Consider the following 23,170-nt stretch of genomic DNA (forward strand, 5'->3'; position numbering starts at 1 on the left):
CCAAATGAACAGAACATGCAATAAAAGACAGAACAATATAATGCAAGCAATATCAAAGGCTTAACCACAAACTCAACTTTAATACTGATATCGCAATACCACTTTTCACTTTAAGGATTTATATCGCAAGATTTTGTGTACTGCTAAAAGCCAAGCAAAACAGCTCTGTATTTATGTGAGATGCACTGCACTGTTAATTTTGCGTTAAAAAGATTGTTTTATCGATGAAAAAAAATAAAACTAATTTCATACATACAGCCCTTAAAATATTTAAGTACTTTAAAAATTTAAAAAAATTAAAGTACCTTCTCAAAATATGGCTATTTTCAAGGGTTTTCCAAGACTCACATTTCAAAAACTCAAATTAAAGTACTTCAAGCCCTTTAAGCATCTTGTATGGACCCTGTGTGTGTATATATGAACACACACACACAAACACGTATGTATGTATGTATGGTGATAATACCAAATTCCGTGCTATTAAACCACTTAAAATCACTGCAAGGGAAATTACCTCACCGATCTCATTAAGGCTAATCTCATAAACCAATCTCAAGCTGACAGCATGCCTGCCATGAGACGTCCGGCATGGATAAAATAATTATAATGCTTTAGGTGAGGTACAATTCATATATTTATTTATTGAATAAGTTACAAAGTAATTTGAAGAATTTCTTTGAAATGTAATTTCACAAGCAGTGTGAGTGAATCACTGCATGCTCTCTCACATTCTTTCTCAAAGTGCTCAAATGGCTTCAAATCACCATATCACGTCTGCACTATAAGCGAGCTGCACAGTTTACACAGGAATTGTCACTTCCACAATTGAGGCAGTGTCGTTTCATCACTAAAGTTTATCATTTGCATTTCTTTTTAATTCTTGCCAGTGTTAAGCGTGCACACATATAACATTCACCTCGTGCTTGTGCTGTTTTACATGGTCCGTCCATGCGGTCATAAAATTTGGGCTGCATGCGGATGGCTTGGACACTTTTTTTTGCATCCACTGACCATCCAAGTGATCATTGGGAAACAGATGGCTTAAGACACATACAGCTCACGAAATCAGGATTGTACCGTGTGTAAGCTATTGTACAACAATTGTCCCATTGTAAAAATAAAATAAATAAATAAATCAATAAATGAATAATAAAAAAAATGCACTGTAACTTTAAACATTTAGGTTAAATAAATTTGTATATATATTCAAAAAATTATTGAAATATTCAAAAAAAAAAAATTAAAATAAATAAAAAAGCCCCCTCTACCCCTCAAATAAAAAAAAATCCCACCACTTTAAAAAAATGAAATTAAGGTCATGTATGTCTGTAAAAATCCGGAGTATCACTATAAATAATTCTACATTTAAAAAAAAAAAGTCTTCAAAAAATAAATTAATAAATCAGTATTGGTCATTGTATCGCAGAGAGTGCTTTCTGTGATAGTTATTGGCTCCAAAAATCCCGATCGGAGCACCCTTATTTTGAACTTTAATAAGTATTTATTTTTTTGCAAAAAATGACTAATTAAATTTTCGCATACCGTAGTTATCACCAAACTATTATTTTGTTTTAGATCATTAGACCATTATACTACCTCATGCCTGTCTAAAATCAGTTTTGAGAGGTACCCAGAGGTAGCTCTGATGACAACACAGCCGTTTCACGATTGCCCCGTTTCACCGACGACATCTGTCGTGTTTCATATTTAACTTTGACACCTTTAGTTCCGTAGCTTCTGCTAATGCTCACAAACACATGCTTTTATAAAGCACAAAAATTAATTTATTGGAATCTTAATGTTATATTGTGTCATGTTTATCAAAACAAAAATGACGTAAAATATAGTCCCTAATTTATTGTTTTTTTAGTAGTGTTGGCTTAAATTAAACTTTATTCTTGTATGCACTGTATTAAGCAGTAAAGTTAAAGAGTTAAAGAGCATTTAAATCACTCAAAGCTGATTAAAGAAATATATGCAATAAAATATAAAAATCTATGCAAAAAATGTTACCACTGACCACCAATAAAAAAGAGCCAATTTTGAAGATGAACCATGGCACAAAAGTCCTCTCTGCATAAAGAAACAGTGTTATTGTTCAGGATATATAATGCTTGTCTTACAAGCTACAAAACAATGTGATGTTAAAACCGCTGTGCCTCCATTTTCCGGTACACACAAAGCCAGTGTAATGTCGCTGGAACGAAAATGAGACAGATCTCATTTATCTTCCACCATCACGTGTGGAACAGCATGGCAAGAGGAGTAACGACAATAGCATCCCTAAAAGAGATTACATAAGATTTCAAATGTTCATAAAATAAAAAATAAAAAAAAGAAGAAAAAAGGCAGCACAACATTTACAAGAGGACCTGCTGTTGTAACACATATAAACTAGCTAACGTACATTGCAAATCTGAGATACCGTGAGTCACAGCAGGGCTTGTGCAGTTGGAGGGGAGATTTTTGGAGAAAGAACAGTTTTCCATTATATCTAATGACAGCATTTAAACGAGTACACAGTATGAAGCACAGCAGTGGCCTGCACTCTTTCAGTGGAGAAATGTTAAAGAATCACTCTACTTTCTAACTGCCTTTCCCGGGGCATTATGGGTAACAGCAGAAACACACGCAGAGACGTGCTCTCCGGGAAGAAGAGACAGGCGAGGAGAGATGCAAGAGCATCTGTCTCCAAAACTCCTTCAACTGCTGCTGCCCTCTTTTCCAGCACCCTCTTATTCAGAGCAAAGGGAAGGAAGAAGAGACTGCACAGTGAACATGTTCAGCGGCAGATGAGTGACAACAAGAGGAGAGTAAAAAGAAATAAGGAAATGAGTGATAGAGAGACCGAGAAAGAGAGATCAATAAATTCTACTCCGTTCCTCTGAGACCGTGTTCACACAACATTATACTGTTTTGTAAGTTATGAAACTGATAAGCACACCAAAAATAAAAACAAATCCAGCACCACTACACGCAGAAGACATTCATTGGAGTAAGGTCACAGGCAACTGCCTTTCTTCTTTTATTAGGACAGATGCACTCAAGTAGATTCCACCATGATATTGTATGCAGGTAGAGGCTTTTGAAGACAGACTTTAATAACGCACTACATTACCATTTGTTACTTCTAGAAGAATTATTCTGAGACAAGATACATTGTAAAGGAGAACCTTTTTTAGGATGGTTTAGGAAGTGGTAAAAGACGTTTAAACTTCTATTTACATTAAATACTATTATAATAAATGTTTTTATGCTAAATAATATTCTTATGCTCACCAAGGCTGTATTATATGCAAATATTATTTTATATAAAATACAAGGCTGTATTTATTATATGTAAATATTATTTTATATAAAACACAGTAAAACAGTAAATTTGAGAAATATTATTACAACTTTGAATACTAAATACAATGCAATTTATTCCTGTGATGCCAAAGCTTCATTGTCACATGATCCTTCAGAAATCATTCTAATATACAACATATTTGGTGCTCAAGAAACATTTCTTATTATTACCAAGGTTGTAAACAGTTTTGCTGCTTAATACTTTTGAAGAAACTGTGATGCATAGTAAAAAAAAAAAAAAAGTAAACGAAAGTAAAAAAAAATAAAAAAAAAATAAAAACAGCAAGTATAAAAAAATAAAGGACATTGGTTTGAGTAAATTATCAGGAACTTTTAATTTGAAAGTGAACTAATACTAATACTAATACTAAGTGGATTAAAGAATCAAAAATAGTAGCTGGTTGGCTGAAATGACTGCTTTCTTCTGACCAATAAAACAAAATACAAAATCTCCATTTTAAGGCATTTCAGATGAACTACATAATTATTAAGATGCTTAGTGCATATTGCTAAAAGGCTAGAAAACATTGCTATCCGAGCCAGTAGGCCTGTCATGATTATTTAAGATAATCATTGTGATTACTGCACACATTCATTTCTAAATCACATACTGCTGTCTAAGTGAATTTTAAGCAAATACAGAAAGACCACGAAACACATTTCATGTCTTTTGCCAATGCATTATGTAAGCTTATACAGTATAATAAAAATATAATACACATTTATTCATATTTAGAACATTAAATTCACTTTATTCATAGTCATAGAGAAAATCCTCCATATATTTTATGTTTTGTGTTCACTGTGAATAAATGACTACTGCACTTGAGGTGGCTGGATTTCTTTATAATAAAAAGCTCTGCATCATAAAAATCTGTCAGAAAATTTGACTTAAAGCGTTAGTTCACCCAAAAATGAAAACTATGTCATTAATAACTCACCCTCATGTCGTATACTGGTATACTGTCCATGTCCAGAAAGGTAAGAAAAACATAAAGTTGTCCATGTGACATCAGAGGGTCAGTTAGAATATTTTGAAGCATTGAAAATACATTTTGGTCTAAAAATAGAGTACGACTTTATTCAGCATTGTCTTCTCTTCCGTGTCTGTTGTGAGAGAGTTCAAAACAAAGCAGTTTGTCATATCCAGTTCACGAACGAATCATTCGATGTAACCAGATCTTTTTGAACCAGTTCACCAAATCGAACTGAATCGTTTTAAACGGCTCGCGTATCCAATATGCATTAAACCACAAATGACTCTGAGTTCAAACAAACCAATATCCCAGAGTAATTCATTTACTCAAACAGTACACTGACTGAACTGCTGTGAAGAGAGAAATGAAGATGAACACCGAGCCGAGCCAGATAACGAACAATAGACTGACTCGTTCACGAGTCAAGAACCAGTTTCATCGGTTTTTGGATCACCAGTAGTTCTTTCGGACAGTTCGATTCAATAAACCGGTTGAAGAAAACTGTTCACCGGTTCTTTTGCGCTCGACGTAATGACGTTATTTGCGATGATTCCCCTTGATTCAAGCCTTCAGTTTACCCGCGCTCATAACACTAGCACAGAATCAGTTCAGAATCAATCACCAAAATTATCAGTTCGGTTCAGACGGTCTGTGTGTCGGGAATGTTTCACGCTGAATCACACATGCGCAGTATCATCAGCTCCTCGGTTCTTGAATCAGACCGGTCTGACAGAAACGGTTCTCGACTCGAGAACGAGTCAGTCTTTTGTTCGTTATCTGGCTCGGATCGGTGTTCATCTTCAGTTCTCTCTTCACAGCAGTTCAGTCAGTGTATTGTTTGAGTAAATGAATTACTCTGGGATATTGGTTTGTTTGAACTCAGAGGGAGTGTTAGCCACATTAAAAAAAGTTAACAGCTTAAGAAATCTGTGGTTTAATGCGAATTAGAGATGCGAACCGTTTAAAACGATTCAGTTCGATTTGGTGAACTGGTTCAAAAAGATCCGGTTACATCTAATGATTCATTCACGAACCGGATATCACAAACTGCTTTGTTTTGAACTCTCTCACAACAGACACGGAAGAGAAGACAATGCTGAATAAAGTCATACTCTATTTTTGGACTAAAATGTATTTTCAATGCTTCAAAATATTCTAACTGACCCTCTGATGTCACATGGACTATTTTGATGATGTTTTTCTTACCTTTCTGGACATGGACAGTATACCGTACACACAGCTTCAATGGAGGGACTGAGAGCTCTCGGACTAAATCTAAAATATCTTAAACTGTTCGAAGATAAATGGAGGTCTTACTGTTTTGGAACGAGTTATTAATGACATAATTTTAATTTTTGGGTGAACCAACCCTTTAAAGAGAAATGGCTATTCCCACAACATACTCCACAACAAAATTCACTTTATTTTAAGGTCTAATTCTCGCTATTAAAAAAACTATTAATTGCGACTTTTACCTCAATAAACTCCTAATTTGCTGCTTATTATTAGTTAGTAAAGCAATTGTTAAAGAGTTCGTTCACCCAAAAATGAAAATTCTGTCATTAATTACTCCTAAGACCTTTGTTCATCTTCGGAACACAAATTTTTTTTTTTAATGAAATCTGAAAACTGTCTGACCCTCCCATATACAGCAATGCAACTGAAATGTTCCCAGGGCCAGAAACATTGTAAGGACATCGGTAAAACAGTCCATCAGTGGTTCAACCGTAATTTTAAAAGCAAAGAAAACAAAAATAACAATTTATTTAACAATTCTTCTCCCCCGAGTAACATCTTCCGCCATTTTGGTGAGTACCCAAGAACGTAATTGGTGTAACCAGCGTTGTTTACGCTCGGGGGGAAACATAAAACTGAAGTTGAGCCACTGATGTCACATGGACTGTTTTACCAATGTCCTTACTATGCTTCTGGATCTGGGAACATTTCAGTTGCGTTGCTGTCTATGGAGGGTCAGAGAGCTCTCAGATTTCATCAAAATATTTTAATTTGTGTTCTGAAGATGAACGAATGTCTTATGGGTTTGGAACGACATGAGGGTGAGTAATTAATGACAGAATTTTAATTTTGGGGTGAACTAACGTTTAAAGTTTAGGTACTGGGTACGATTATGGTCATGCAGATTAAGTACTAATAAACAGCCAATATGCTAATAATAGGCATGCTAATAGCAACTAGTTAATAAAAGTGAGAATTGGTCCCTGTATTAAAGTGTTACCCAAAATCCATTTACTTTCTTTTTCTACAACTAAATTTCATTTCTGTGTCAGCAGAAGGATCCACCTCTTCACTTTTACACACTCTCACACATACACGGTCACATCCTTTAAAAGACATCCTCACACTTTCACACAATCATTCAATCTTTCTTTCCCACCAAGATTGTTCCATTACCGTGGATGGTTCCTAGTCAGAGGGCAAATGCTATAGCTTGAAGATAACACGTAATATCCTCCAACAGCATGATTCTCTAGCAGACAGTGAAACACAATCTAATGGACTTCCATTGCTGTCTTACTGCTATTCTCAGTTGTCATCTATTATACACCTAGAATGCTACTTGGTATGTAATTTTGTCATATTTAATTGCACTAATTTTTTCATTTCCTTTTTTTTTTTTTTATTTTTTTTTTTACCATGACTGAAAGTATGATTTTTTTTTTAAGTGTAATTGTGACTTCTAGCTTCTACCACATTTGCCTACGCCTTTCACAATCGGTTAATCATTGGATTTCCTGTCAAACTCAGTACTGGTGAGAGGAAGTCATGATGGATTTAGTCACAGAGTGCATCGAACCGTCTGTCTGTCAAACATGCAGGGCTATGATGTGGGTGAAATATTTCAGCATCACCCAAGACCCGAATCCCAAATTTCGCTCTACTTCACAGATAGAGGTGGCGGTTTCCATGCCAACAGAGATACAAGCATATCCAGCACCTTATACCCCGAAACCAACATAAAGCTCCGTAGCAGGGCTGTGATAATTTGGTGTTTGTGTGCATGAGTTATTATACAGCTTGCTCTATGTCTGCTAGCCAATCAGACTTAAGCTACAGCATCCCAAACTTGGGGCAGATTCCCAAACCTGCCACTTAATCAGGTTACGGGGCACTTGCAATTGAGATTTGCTTTGTTTAACCGATTAAAAAAAGAAAGAAAGAAAACAATACATTTTTGGTTCAGGATCATGCAAACATTCCTTTAATGTGCTTTAGTTAAAATTACTGTGCTTTTTCCCACTCCCTTCACACACCCATACAAGTCATACACTTTTTTGATAGTCAGAGCTGCTGACAATCATCCTGAGAGATCTCTTTACACTGTGAAGCACTGAAAGTGCTTCTGTTTAAAATTACAACACAGACACACCTTTTGTTCACTTTGTTTTGTAGAGAGAAATGACAGTATTTTATTTTTGGAACAGCATACTACTATACATACTAAATTACTAGATTTTGTAGCAGAGAACACCCAGCAAACCTACTACATTTGCCAAAATATGCAGTCTAAATTATTTTATTTAAATAATTATGGTTTCAAAACTCATTTAAATTCTTAGAATCATTCTAAACATGGTTTAAATAAGGTTAACTGTGAAACAAGCAAGATTTATAAGATAAAGTGCATAAGAATGATTTACATATAATCCACGATTAACCAAATGCTGCTTATTGTGTATTAACACAATTTGTTAGTACTATTAAATTTCATTTATGCCACACAAACCTGCATCCCATTAAGTTTATTAGGTCATTTTAAAACCATCCAAACGGATGGGAAATTTCTAAGCAATTACAATAAGTAAATCCTAAATGTTAGGCTTCAATGTTTTTGAGTGTACTGTTTCTTACACTATTTAAAACAAAGTATATTACAGAGTGTATTACAAATATAGTACGCTATGCATATATATCCAGTATGTTTGCATAGCCCATGTTCAAAATGGAGGCCAGAAGTGTGTTTCTGTTAAACAAAAGCACATCCGCTCTAAATGATAAAGAAGGGGAGGCAAAAGTACTGATTGGTAGTTAATTACGATGCATTCACAACTTCTGAGCTCTCATTAGTTCCAAACAATGCTGACATGCTGCACACCAAATGATCTCCATTATCATCGGCTCGCCTGCCGCGAGCATCTTCCTCCGCCTTTGAGGGACCATGCCGTCAAAGTGAGCAAAACCATTGCTTTCTCTCTCCATGTCTTGGCGCCCATACATGTGAAGGCAAAAGATCTAAGAATAAGACGTTTTGGGCTGGAAGTTTTAATTTATGAAAGCTACAGAATGTTTCACACTACAATGATCTCTTTCATTGCAATAGATCAAGGAAAAATGTGATGCCTCATGATGTAACCCCAATAAATTTAGCTACAGCTACAACATCAAACATTCAACAAAACAAATCATGCCACCAGTGCTAGCACCAAGCTAACAAAACCTTCAGCCTGCCCTCGTTAGAGGGTGCATCTCATATATGTTTTGGCTGATGCCGCGAGGTTTTTTCTAGATCTTTCTCTTGAGGTTCAAAAGGTGGAATGCCGCTTATTTGTACAGCTGTTACTTCGCCAACTAGCCATGACTCCATCTCTAATGCCCTTAAGGGAGTCAATGAGCTACGCTAGGCTGTCCTAAAGGGCAGAAATGCTGTAGATGAGATCAGACAATGAAAACTTGAGCTTGACAGGTGAATGAGACTTTGATGAAGAGGCTAATGACAGAATGGATTGGAATGGAAAGACTCTATAGAGACCAGGAAGAACAAAGTTAAAGAACACAAGATTTTGATTTCGGACTGTCATCTCAACAGAGAAGTTCTCAGAGGTTCTGCTGTCTTTAACCTCTCTTCTCCAGCTGAGATGAGGACGGCCTTTGACATTATCAGGAAAAAGTCATGTCACTCATCCATGAAACAGATACCCTGACCAAATGACATTCAGATGGCAGACGTGAAACGCTTTTAACTCTGCAGATGACACCTTAAGCCTGGACTCAGGCATACACCATGGTAATGGTCTGACAGTGACCGTTCGACAAATCTGTAATTACATTCCTGTGAAGACTTCATCTTGAATTCTGAAGTCATGCTGACAAAGTCACTCCCTCTTTCTGGTAGAAGGCCACAGGCTATATCCTATGAGATTAGCACAGCGTGGTCCAATATGATCAGTGAGGAGCACTATTCACTTCAAACAGGCCATGAGGTGGAAACAGGCGAATAAAAAGAGACATGAGAGCATGAGAAAAAAAAACTGCCTCTTTCTCAAGGTCAGTCATTCACCAGTGTCGCCTCTGCAAGACGCCACAACCACAACCACAGTCTCTTCTTCCTTTAAAAAAAACTTAGCTCAGAAAACATGGCATATTTTATGCATCTTGATTATGAATCCATCCTGACTCGAGTTTAATTTTCTGACTCAAGATGCACTTCAGAGGACATAAACTCTCTGTATAGAAAATATAATGAAACTCCGTGAGTTGGCTTTAAGGATAACAGAGATTCAAAAGGTTTTTCATGTAACCATCCAGTTTCAGCTTGTTAACAGACTCATATGCGTCACCTACATTTTGTAGATCTACGGCGGTTCCCAGGCTGAGGACGTCTTTACAGTGTGTTAAGAGAATTGAACTATGCTAAATGAATACTGAATGAAATTCATCTCAGAGGAAACAAAACTTCATCGAGATGACAGAGAGGGAATGAATAGAGGAAAAGTTTTGGTGTTGAAGCAGGGGATTGAATCCAGAGCAATGGAAGAACTGGAGTCTATAAATAGATGCTGCATAAGCCAACAAATCCACCGCGTTTCTCTAACCCTGTTTTTTTTTTTTTTTCTCAAAGCACTTAATTCATGAGCATGACAGCACTGGCATAAAATGGAGAGATGCTATTCTGAGGGGATATAATCTTGTAAAACCATTACGAGAACAACATAGGTGGAGTGGAAGAGATTATGCCAACCCCACATATTCCTTATTCCATTTTGCTCATATTATGCTGGCAGACAGAGCAATGGGAAAAGCAGCCCAACTTATTTCACTAACAAGCTTAGATGCTCAGGCCACTCATAGGATTTTATTTATGCGTCTGCCTGCTTTTTGTTGGAATACAAAATAAGAAGTCTTTCCAGTCACATGATGTGCAAATCTGTGGGATGCAGAGAAATGTTTACAAATGTAACATCTTAATATTTCCTAATGCACATGCAGAAAAAAAAAATGACGCCGAACATTCACAGGTCAATGATTCGTGTTTTAATGTGGAGATGAAGATCAACAGACAAAATTATTTCAAGACTATAACCCCCTTAAAGGGTTAGTTCACCCAAATAGCAAAATTATGTCATTAATAACTCACCCTCATGTTGTTCAAAACCTGTAAGACCTCCGTTTATCTTTGGAACACAGTTTAAGATATTTTAGATTTAGTCCGAGAGCTCTCAGTCCCTCCATTGAAGCTGTGTGAACGGTATACTGTCCATGTCCAGAATGGTAAGAATAACATCATCAAAGTAGTCCATGTGACATCAGAGGGTCAGTTAGAATATTTTGAAGCATCGAAAATACATTTTGGTCCAAAAATAGCAAAAACTACGACTTTATTCAGCATTGTCTTCTCTTCTGTGTCTGTTGTGAGAGAGAGTTCAAAACAAAGCAGTTTGTGATATCCGGTTCGCGAACGAATCATGCGATGTAACCGGATCTTTTTGAACAAGTTCACCAAATCGTCTTCACCAAAACCAAGACGGAAGAGCTCGCTGCCGGCCGCCGGCAATGTGGAGGGGCGGCTGCTGTCCATTAGGGAACGGAGGAGTCGGCGCCGTTCGCCTGGAGGCTGGAGCCTGCTACCGTCCGCCATGATGGGGAGGAGCAGGGAACGGGGGACTCCTGCCGGCTGCCCAAAATTGGAGGAGCCGTCGCTGTCCACCGGTTGGCGGAGGAGCGTCGTGCCGTCCACCGAGGGGCATCCAGTGCCACCGCCAGGCACTGCGGAGGAGTTCACCCAGCTGGTGGAGGGCCGAGCGGCAGTGCGTCTGGGAACCGGAACTAATTTTTTTTTTCCCTCTCCCCTCTCTCGTCTCTGTTGCTCCTCATCCTTCCATCTCCTTTTCTCTTGCCTCGTCTGTCCTACCCCCAGGTTCCCTCAGGTCACCCTGAGCAGTCCCCCCCGGAGGGGGGGGTAGAGCGCAGTCTCATGATTACCCCCCAGCCTGCGAGGGGCAATGGGGGTATGTGACGAGTGGGGCGGGGCCGAGAGCAGTGGGAACGGAGCGAGGCTGGTGGAGTGATTGGAAATCAGCAACGGATGAGATTGGAAGGATACAAAAGAGGAGCGACGGCAGTGAAGGACGAGAGAGGACCAGGGCCTGGGCTTTATTTTGTGTATTTTGTGATTATGGAGTTTTTACATTATTACAGCTTGCTATTTGATAAATGAATCAGATATTGTTGATTAAATTGGGGGAATAAATTGCACAAGCACAGTTTCTGTTGTCTTATTCACATTGCAAGAGCAAAACTATCAAATTGACGTACTTGATTAATTGCAGCAGCATAATCTCATTGCACGGCATATAGCTGAATAAGGATAACAAATATGCATTTGCATTTACATCTTCATTATATCTGGTCAAAATCGGTCTCAGACCACCTCCAAGTACATTATCAGTGATCTGATCACAATATGTCTTCAGCTTGATTCAGACAGTAATTGTTTCTCATGGGACATCTGTAAAAATATAATTTTGCATGGTTTCTCAGTGATAAAACTGAAAGGTTAAGATGATGATTTCTTCATGGTGGAAGAGGGAGTTGTGTGCCCCTACGAACCTGGAAATGTGGTTCTCAAATCACAGAGCAGGCTCATGCTTAATATTTAAATATCTTATTTAACAACAGGAAAATTGCTATGATGGATGTCATTTTAAAAAGGTGGAAACCTCTTATTTATACAAGGTAAACATTTGGCTCAGCTACTTGATCGACTAGTAAAATTATTAAAATAATACATATAAAAAAATGTGTTGCATATCTGTTGCCATAATAAAGGCATTAAATATTAAATAAACATTATTATTTAAATAAATTTAGAGACAAGATTAGGAAATCAATTTAAAAAAATTCAGTTGTGATCTGACTAAAAAAAATTATCACATGATAATACCATATTATAGAGGGTGACAAAGCTATTGTATAAATGCTAAAGTCATTTAGCAGAAGCTTTTATCCAAAATGACTTACAAATGAGGACAATGGAAGCAATCAAAATCTACAAAAGAGCAATGATACTCAAGTGCTATAACAAGTCTCAGTTTGCTTAATGTATTACACATGATAGCAAGGTTTATTAAATAATTATATAATAAAAAGAAAACATATAACAGAAAAATAACAGAGCAAGTTAGTTTTAGAGGCCTTTTTGCTTTTGTTAATTGTATAATAAAAAAAGGAAAAGGAATAGAGATAATAGAAAAATAATAGAGAAGCTAATGTTATTTTATTAATTTTTTAAACATTTTAAACAAGCAGTTAATAAATTAATAGATTGCAAGTCTAAAAGTCTAAAACGTTTTTTTTTTAAAGAATAGAATTAGAACAGAGATTGCTAGAGTTAGAGGATCAAATAAAGATGGAAGAGATGTGTTTTTAGCCAATATTTGAAGATAGCTAAGGATTCAGCTGCTCGGATAGAGTTGGGCAGGTCATTTAAAAGCCTCTTTGGGATGGCACAATAAAGTGACGTTCACATGCAGAATGCAAGCGTCTAGAGGTAACATTAAGTCTGAAGGAATGAATTTAGGTAAAGAGTTGAAACACAGTGCACAAGTTGTACAGCATGGACTATATACGTTTTTTAAGATATAGCCACTATGAACTGTCCTTAAAAACATCTTTAAAATCTCTCATTCTATATAAAGAATACAGGCTTGGAATGGCATGAAGGTGAACCATCCCTAGACATCACACATTTGGTCATCAGGTACAAACGGATGTATGTATTATGAAATCTCTCTCCGCCTCCATATGTTCTGCACAAGTTTCTGAATATTAATGTACATGTCTAGTCTGTGACAACGCAGCAGCATTATGCAAGTAATCATAATAGTTTTAAACAAGCACCCTGAGCACAAACAAAATGCCAAAAAAAGCACGTGGGTGGTTAAAACTGGCCTTGGGGTGGCAGAGAGTGAAGGAGAAAAGCGAAGACACAGAGAGTGGGAGAAAACGAATCAGAGCCAACTGAGTCTTCTGGGACGCTGATCCATTTAAACAGACTCTTCCATTAGCTACAGCCACTAATTGAGTGAAGGACAAATAAAGTCACGGTCCTTTTTAAAAATGCTTGATTAATACACACTGAACTTAATTAGGTCTGGTGGCGCAATCTTATCTGTTATTGTTAATTATGCCTACTATTTCCCCAAAGGAACAGATTAACATTGGACATCAACTGTGCGGGACAACTTCAGCGACAAATCTGCTCCCTCGACTTTTATTTATCATGTAAATGTTACAATTTAGCTCTTTGATATACTGTCAACTGTCTGGAAGGCACTATATATCAGCTCTGTTCCTCAGAGTATGTTTACTGCTTATAAAAACGGGAGGCAGCAAGAAGACATACATATTGAAAAATAATGAGATCTCTACCCACATTGTTTCAGGCTATTTGTCAGTAAAGCTGTGGCAGGTCTGTACAAGGAGAAACTCCCAGTCGTTGTGTTATCCACCTGCTATGTTTTGCAGATCTAGCAGACGTCTCTAGGGTGCCACACAATGAGACTGCCACCGAATCTTGATAGGTCCAAATTTATCCCTTTTAGAGAGTGCATCTTCATTTGCAAAATCTGGGTGCTTGATTGGATTGTTGTGTCTTTTTGCAAACCACAAATGAAAAGGCATTAAAGTCCCATAGGAAAAACAATAAAGGGACGGTGCACAATCACAGGCATTTGGCCTAATGTAACCTAAATGTGCAAGTGAGAGTCTGGAAGACTGCCGCAGATAATGATTTGACGAACTTCCCACTTCAGCAGTCCCCTAATGTGGAAAATCTGTTTCCTTTACATTGCACGACAATTAACTCGCTGCTCATATTCAGAGAGATTCCAGGTCTAATTGGCTGCAGTCTGGTGCATTGCAATGCAAGGTTGCCTAGCAACCAGTTAGAAAGCAGAATTGGTGTCTTTTGTGCATATTTGCGCATAATGACATTTATAATTATTTGGCAATTACTCCCTATTTTCAACAAGGCTGCACATTCTAAATCTGTGGGTTATTAAGAACATCATGAAGAAGAAAATGTGATGTAGATGCAAGTGGCATCTCCATGTTGATTGAGTGATGCATCAAAAACAAGGGAATAAAAAAAGTAATGAAAATTTGCAACAGGGACTTACTAAATGTATGGGGCTTCTCCATGCTTATTTTGTTGCTATTCTCTTCACAGCTTCTTTGGCTGTGCATTAGCCTTACCTGAGCCATCAAAGCTGCTCATGCAAGGCAGTGTTAGCCCATTAGAGACACATTTAACTGGCCTTAATCATTCACCTTTGTCTTAATTAATTGTTGGTTGTTCATTTTAATAAACCACTAGGACCAGATATCAGATGCAGAGCCTGTAGATCCTTAAACGAGAGGGAGATGTTACAATCAGAGACAGGCTGAAGGCTGAACTTTCCACTTTTTGAAGCTTAAATGGTGCAGTGACACTTAAGTGGATGTAATTTCATGTCTTCTAGTTAATGCAGCCATACGGTGGGTGTTTTCAAATGTGTAACCGGAATCTGAGCTGTGACCTGGAGGTGACCCTCACTTGTTCATTCACAGAAAGGACATGTATGGAAACAATTCATGTCTTATCTGAGAAGCTTACAGAAGCAATATAAAGTGATCAGTGAAAAGCCATGAAGCCGGTATAAACAATCTGTCAATATGATTTCAAAAGAGGTCCTTCATCTAAGTGCTCATCATTACTCATCATTCATTCAAACTTAAAATAATTTGAACAATGTTCTTCCACATGACAAACTTTGTTACAAAAGGAAGAGCAGAAATAGTTAAGATAAATATGAATACTGGGTGGCCGGCGGACTAGATAAGTGGTTGTCAGATGGTTTTGCTTAAGAATATTAATTTTACATTTGACATCAAGAGTGTCCTTGTTTAAAATGTTCTTAAAATTAAACATTGATGTAGTACTATTACAATGAACTACATAGGCACAGTAATTAGTAGTTACTGAACATGAAATAGAATGATGACTATTATATTACATTCCAATGTATATTAAGAAGAATGTTAACATTAAATTGACTAGTTTCAATGAACTTACAGATAAAATTTAGAAAAATATTGTAGGTAATCACTAGACGTGATCAAAGATTCCTGAATAAAAACCATCACAGTTTCCACACTAACATTTTCAACAGTGATAATTGTTCAGCACCAAATCAGTATATTACAATTATTTCTAAAGAGTCGTGTGACACTGAAGACTGACTGGAGTGATGGCTGCTGAAAATTCAGCTTTGACATTACAGGAATAAAATATTTGTAAAATATTTATTCAAATATAAAACAAATATATCAAATATAAATTGTAATATTTAACTATATAACTATTTTCAAAACATTTTAAAATAACTTTCTGTGAGCATAATAGATTTCTTTCAAAAACCTCTTTCCAATCCCAAACTTTTGAATGCAAATCCCATATTTGAACAATTTATTAGTCATTTATTTGTCCGTTTTAAAAGCAGATAAAGATAATTAAATTTGCTAGCCAAACTGTGCACAATTATATGCTTATTTGCATTTAATTATTTGCATTAAGTATGGTTTTCTCCCTGATATCCACAATCAAATCACACCAGCCACCCAAAAATGACCATTAAAACTTAAATTAACCGACCACGCAAATCAAGATTACATTAAATTACAAAAAAAAAGAAAAAAAAAAGAAATCATCTTCTAAAAGCCACAAGACACAGCATTCAGTTCCAGCTCTTCTGAGAACTCTTCTTGAAAGCCTCCACTCACCATCACTAGGGTCTTTTGCTCACACCAACTCTTGCCACAGCAGACAGCCATAATTGTAGAGGAAGTGGTGGATGATTTTGTCGTGGGTGTGCTTTTTTCTCTCCTGGGCTGTTGTTAATCTGCTGTGATTTTCTCGCAGCTGTAGAGGTCCAGAGAGGCTTTCTTGGTCCTGTCTGCCAATCAGACCCAACAGCACGGTCGCCTGTGTGGCAGCAGAACAGCCTCCAGATGGTTTGGGGGTGGCATTGATGCCAGGCTCCCACCGAGAGGGTGGGAGATAAGTGCTATAGCAGCTCAGGGGCTTTGTTTTAGTATGGGTTAATGGAGTTTTTCCATATTGGTTAGTGAATTACTTTTTGACCTCTTTACCCTTTCTTAGACATAGACACATGCCCACTCTAAGCCTCAACTACACTAATGGACAGTAAGACGTTGACCGGATTCTGCAAGAGAGCATTTAAATCTGTTTCCAGCCTTTAGAAGCACAGGACTATTACAGTCAATTTTATGTGACTGACAGGCAAGCTTAAGAGGAAACTCTTCACCCTTAAAAACGTCTTTGAATTCCTAAACAGCTCTTGAGAGATCATTTGATTTAAAAAGGTTCAGAAAACACACAAATACACACACACACACACACACACACACACACACACACACACACACACACACACACACACACACACACGGGCATTAGGAGTCAGAGGCACCTGGCAATAAAGAAGATGCTGAAATGCACTACTCTTCTGACTTCACTGGTTATAATGATGGCACAGCCTTTCACCAGGACAGCAAAATGACATTATTAATGCAAAAAATAAATGGAACAGCGTTTTGTAACAGGCTATATTCAGACTGCAGTTGATTTGCCTACATTTGTCATTAGTTATAACTCACCCATGATGGCAGGAATCATAAAATAATGCATTAAAAATAGAAACAGGTCTCTTGTGCTCACAAAGGCTGCATTTATTAATTTTTTTTTTTTAATATTATTTGTATGATGTTATTGTTGAAACTAACACAACACAACACAACACAACACAACACGACACAACAGAAGTACCAAGAGAGTTTCAGTACTTCACATTTTGAACCATTTGTAAATCGAACCCCCCTTCATCACTATACATGTTTATCTTTCTAAAGAAAAAATATTAGAAAAATAAAAAAAAATTGAGCCGGGGACCTCTAGTTGAGTTGACACGGAATGACCCAACAGATATGTTACTTCATATTATATTATTCTGAAAAGCAGTATAAGAAACAGGTCTAATCTAATAAACCTGAGTGTCTGATGTGTTAATAAGCAAACAAGTATTCCTAGCATTCCTAATCCATAAATAAATCAAGCAGCATTCAGGGTTGTGTACGGCAAATGGACTTCATTAAGGCTTCTACAGAAATGCTATCTGAAAGCTACTGAATAGAGAAGTAGTGATTCTCTAAATCAGTCCACAGAGCAGCAGAACCTTGCAATACTTTCTCTGACACTTCAAAAGACTTCAGAGTGAAGGAAAGACCATAGTAGCATTACTCACCGGCGGTGAAGTCCTTGTTAAGGTCAATGAAAGCATTGGAATGAGGAACGCGCATTTTGACTGTCAAGTTGAGAGCCTTCTCACATTTCAGTTGCCTGGCAAACAATAAAACAACATGCTTTATACACCGAACACTTGTTTTCTTGACACAGACAGAAAAACTAAAAACAAGCTATTGCACATTTAAGAAAGCAGTCTTACCTACTCCTGAGATAGCAAACCATTGACGAACCATCCACAGATCCAAAAATGTCTGGAATCATGTCCCCATTAAAGCTGTAGTGGAAAAGAGGAAGCAGCATTAGACCTCGGAAACAGCAGAAACCTTTACAAGGGAAGTTTGCATTTGTACACTAAAGGGATGTGGACTGCAATTTCAATTCAATTTTGAGAGGCTGCTTTTAAGATATTAGCCAGCGGTAAGCCGCAACTGCACCATAATTCCCTAAGGCAAGGTGTTTAAGACCAAGATTATATATAGAAACAATATTTTCACAATGCCCGGCTTAAATTAAAAACAATATACTGCACTTACTCCATGACCAGGGGCTGATCATCAAAGGTCCTGTTCAGCCCTACCTTATCACTCTGGTCTGTAAGAGAACAGATAACATTCACTGTGCAAATCACTGCTGAAGTATCATTTCTATAGCTGTTAGACCATCAGTTCAGGCAGAAATACTGAATAAACCAAACAACTGGAGCATGGTACAGCAAGCACTTTCTTTTATTTCTTTGTTTTATTTTTTATGACCTTACCCAAAGTTTGGTTATGCCCCCAAAAGATGAAGACTGTTTGATTGGAGAGGTCCTTCTGGTAGCCGGTAACGAGCACATCCATCTGAGAGTCTCCATCATAATCACCCGGGACCACACAAGTTATGTTGAAGTCACTAAGAGAGCCAGAGAAACACATGAACAAGGCAAAATCAACACAATGAACTCTTACAAAACATGACATATGAAATATTAGTCTTATGGCTAATACAATATGATATAGTGATAATATGGACCTCACACACAATTTTTTTTTTTTTCATTTTTATACAGAGGCCCAAACTGACCAAAAATATGCTATTTGGTGAAGTTGTTAAGTATATAGTCATTAAATATGAAATTCTAATAGCTTGTAATGTAAATCAGTGATATTTTTGTTACAGTACAGCAGACTACATAAAATGTATATAAACATAAGTTGTCAATGATTCTCAACAATATGTTGTTTTATGATCAAACCTCAGTAATTTTAACTCTGGGGAGCAAAACATAATGCAATGCAATACAATTATATTAGAGAGAAATTAACATTCTTAAAGTCTGTTTTACCTTATTTGATACACACATTATTAATATAATGTTTCTAAAAATAATGTATAATGAAGTAATCCTAGTTTGCTTCAGTCCAGTAAATATTTATTTGAAATATTGATAATAATACAAAGTTTTTTATTTTACTTACTAGCTAAAAGTAAAAAAAAAAAAAAAAAAAAAAAAAAAGACACACATGACACACGTACCAAAGGCGCCAAACATTTTTAGAATTGAGATAAAAGTCTGTTCACTTATTAAAAATGATTAACTGTCAGTCAGGTGGCAGAATGCATACAGAAGATTGTGCTTTTTGGCAGGGTTTTGATCAAGCAATAATTTTAGAGGCCTTAGAAATTCATGTAACGAACGTGATACAGTAGGCTTTATTAGTGTGTGTGAGTGTGTATTCTTACCTAGGGAAAGCCTCTTTAGTCAGATGGACTTTAGGTTTGAAATAAGGAGCTTTAAGATCAGCCAAGAAAATCACCAACTCAGAATCTGAAAGAAACAATATTCTGATGAAATAACACAGAAACAGTGTGTTCAGCACCAATAACACACATAAATAAACAGTAACGTTAACGTTACATAAAAACAGAGTACAGAGGATGCATCTTGCCACACCCCCCGTCACTGAGAACAATATATGACAGAGCTGTGTTATACAAAACATCCGGACATCTCATTAAATCTCACAAATATTGTACAATAGCAGAATCTTACGTTACTTAATTTCAACTTAAAAGGGATAATTTTGAGACATTAATAATCTTAACGTCAGCTAGCAGAACTGTACTTACGCTTCCTGATGATGAAAATGTCAGTCTGTTTATCAGAGTTAAAGTCACCGAACGCCGCTACAGTACCAACATTCTCCTGGCCAAATAAATCAGCAGTAACGTCTTGCAATGCAAACGTGACATGTTGTCCCACAAAATTTAATAATAACGTCAAGAACCAAGCGCATGACAGCAACATTTTGCTGCTAGCTTCGATCACAACAAACCGGAACACGGCATGTCGCTCTACGGCAGCCAGCGGAGTACATATAGGCGTTGCGACAGTGTGAGTGCTAACCTGCAGTGTGCGAGTTTGATGTTGTTATTTAGCTGTCATATATGACAAGCCTAGCGAATGTCGGCTGGAAGCTGCTGGAGTTCAAAGCCAGATCTAAGCGATCAGGTTTGGATGTATGTGATGCATGGCACTGAGCACGATTAAGCAATGCGCATTTGTTCTCTCAGGGCATTTTGATCCATTGTGCTGCAGAAGCGCATTAACATGAGTTGTCCTGTCTGTGTGGAAGAGAGCAGAGCCCAAAGGTCAGGCGTGAAGTCTACGCCGATCAGGGCTAGGCTATATTTAGGGACTTACTGCACACTGAGCTTCAGGCTTTGAATGTTTAAGGAGTAGCACTTTAAAAGACATCGTTCCCCTGAATGTCTCACGTTTTTGAAAGGCTTTTAACCCTCTTAATTCAGTGCTTGTTAGCGTCAGTCATTATTACCTTGAAAGTTGCACTGGCATTGTAGTTTAAGTGGTGTCATGGTCATTTTCACACATTTTAATTATCATCTCATCCCCTGATGTCAGTCATACCAGGGGTCTCATTTATAAACGTTGCGTACGCACAAAATGGGCATAGAAACATGCACACACAATTTTTCCACGCACATATTGTGATTCATGAAAAATAAACTTACATACTACTAATACATACGCACCCGTACAGAAATTCTAGACCATGCGTTCAAACTTTTTTTCCTGGAGGGGAAAAGTAATGAAGTAAACTAGGATTTTAAACAGTTTTCATGTCGATATACACCTTTACATTAAATACTCCACTCGCATTAATGGAGATAAACCCTTAAATTAAAAAAACAAAAAAAAAACATAATTACATCATTTTATTAACAATAGAATACATCATTTTTCTGTGGTATGCTATGTTTTAATAACAGCGTGGAGTGCTATACGTGCACAATAATTTATCTTTAAACTAAACTACAGATCACATGTTATGAGAAATATTTTTAGCGAGAACATTGATGAGCACTACTTCGATATTATGGTGGACACTGCTGGATTCAGTGGTCGAACAGTCCATTGTCCGGTATAGGACCAATGATAATTGCTTACTGTACAACTGCAGCTGCATGGAGATGCTGATGGGGTGTGAAGGCATCTATACAACATAATAAAAAATACCACTAGGGCCTATATGTTTGAAGGATATAACTAGGAGAAAACGATAAGATTTGCATGTTTCCTTTTTAAAATACTTTGTCAGTGACGAGCCGAATCAGACAATTGTATTTACACTGCAATAAATATGGGCCTATCTGTTTCCACTAAAAATAGCTAAAAGATGTTCATCAGCAAAACTGCATACATTTAATTGTATTTAAATTGTTTAAAACAATTTAAGTACTATTTGGCCAGTGTAAAAGAATGAGATGAGTATACTCTATTCTAAAATAGATCTGAGAACAACTTTAAACCATTTTGTTTTATGGATATTTTCATATATTTATTATAAAACATAACAAGGATACTGGGTAATTTTTTGCAATAACAATTAATGTGTAAGGCACAAATGGCATTATAGACCCCATAAAACATTTCCTTAATGTTTCGGTGTTAAACATGGTGTCATGTGGTGGGAATAAGCATGGAATTGATATGCAGATGAGGTTATGCAAAGTAAAACTAGGCGTTTTAAGCTCTATATATGGTTATTTCGGGGAGGAAACGAGGTGGAAATGCACGTAAGCACAATGTTCCTCTGACTGGGATTTATAATGGGATTTTTGCGCAGGTTCTGGCGTACGCATGATTTGATAAATCTGCAAACTTTTGTGTGTAAGCAAAATCTAGCTTTTGTGCCTACGTACACTTTTAGGATGAAATCTATGGAGAGTTTTATAAATGAGACCCCAGATCATCTTTCAATTGCGCATAATTTAATTTGTTGCATGTCCATTCAGTAACCATGCCTGAAGAAAATCTCACTGTGTGATTCCATGTAATTAGTATTTTGTCTCTATTTTTTGCTAACCATCTGAATTACACTGAAGTTGTAGTTTAACTAGTAGAAGCCTGACGTAGAGTTTACCTAATGAAAAATGGCCAACACTGCCAATGAAGTGAATGTCCATCGCAAATTACGGAAACTTGGTAAATTGGGGCGTAGTGATTAGTTCATAGAAAAAGACGCTTGTTACTTTAGAAATAAGAAGGAGCTGCACAAGTGGACTCAAATAGAAACGGTGTGTGTTTATCGACAGATTGTCAGAATATCTGTATCTGTGCAGTTCTCTTACGAGAGCTCTCTTGTACTGCGTCTTAGCTAAGACGCTACGGGAAAAGTCTCTTTTCATGAAATACTGAAGCAAAAAATTATCCTTAATTTTGTATTTTTGTAAAGCGCATTTGCAGCAGTACACAGCCATAGGCGAGACGGCTCGTTCGCTCATTGGCTTGTTCTGCGGCAACTGCACAGCCTATCGAGCGCAGGCTGATGCAACATCAGACCAATAAAGGCGCTTCGCGCCCTTCTTGCCACTTCCCACCGAAACGGGTGTGGCCCAACCTATAAAAGGAGCTCGAAAAGGCTGACTCACCTGATTTTTCATCTCTTCAGCGAAGCTCACGCATCGCTGGATCACGAGGAAGCAAGCGCCGCCTGGAAGAGCATATCAGCAGGACGAGCCATCCTGAAGCCGCTGGCATCGCCGCCTTCCACTGCCGTTCCTGCTGCGCTATCCGGCGCCCATATCCTTTACATCCTTGTTCTGTTATATCCTGTGTGTGTCTTCGCCCTGCGACGCACATTCACAAAAGAGCTGCGTCTTTTTAAAGATGCCCTCGTGCGGCTCGTGCAGAGCCCCGCTCAGCGAAGGAGATCGTCACGTCATCTGCGTCTCCTGTCTG

The 23,170-nt window shown here is 37.3% G+C and overlaps 1 protein-coding gene across 2 annotated transcripts in view; it reads right to left on the reverse strand.

The window, feature by feature from the left end:
* LOC132123329 (T-cell immunomodulatory protein-like) overlaps positions 1–20,273 on the reverse strand; it is a 142,581-nt gene extending 122,308 nt beyond the window's left edge. Inside the window, exons 1-6 of one of the 2 annotated variants that reach the window (XM_059533885.1) lie at positions 20,038–20,273; positions 19,651–19,735; positions 18,686–18,819; positions 18,462–18,519; positions 18,128–18,202; positions 17,927–18,021 (exon numbers count right to left, since the gene is read on the reverse strand). In XM_059533885.1, the coding sequence (XP_059389868.1) occupies positions 17,927–18,021; positions 18,128–18,202; positions 18,462–18,519; positions 18,686–18,819; positions 19,651–19,735; positions 20,038–20,215 (625 nt within the window). In that variant the 5' untranslated portion in view covers positions 20,216–20,273. The remainder of the gene's footprint in view (positions 1–17,926; positions 18,022–18,127; positions 18,203–18,461; positions 18,520–18,685; positions 18,820–19,650; positions 19,736–20,037) is intronic. The other variant, XM_059533892.1, reaches the window with a different exon arrangement.
* Between the last annotated feature and the right edge of the window lie 2,897 nt (positions 20,274–23,170).

This window comes from Carassius carassius, chromosome 3 (genome assembly GCF_963082965.1).
Source record: "Carassius carassius chromosome 3, fCarCar2.1, whole genome shotgun sequence".
In the NCBI taxonomy this organism is placed as follows: Eukaryota; Metazoa; Chordata; class Actinopteri; order Cypriniformes; family Cyprinidae; genus Carassius; species Carassius carassius.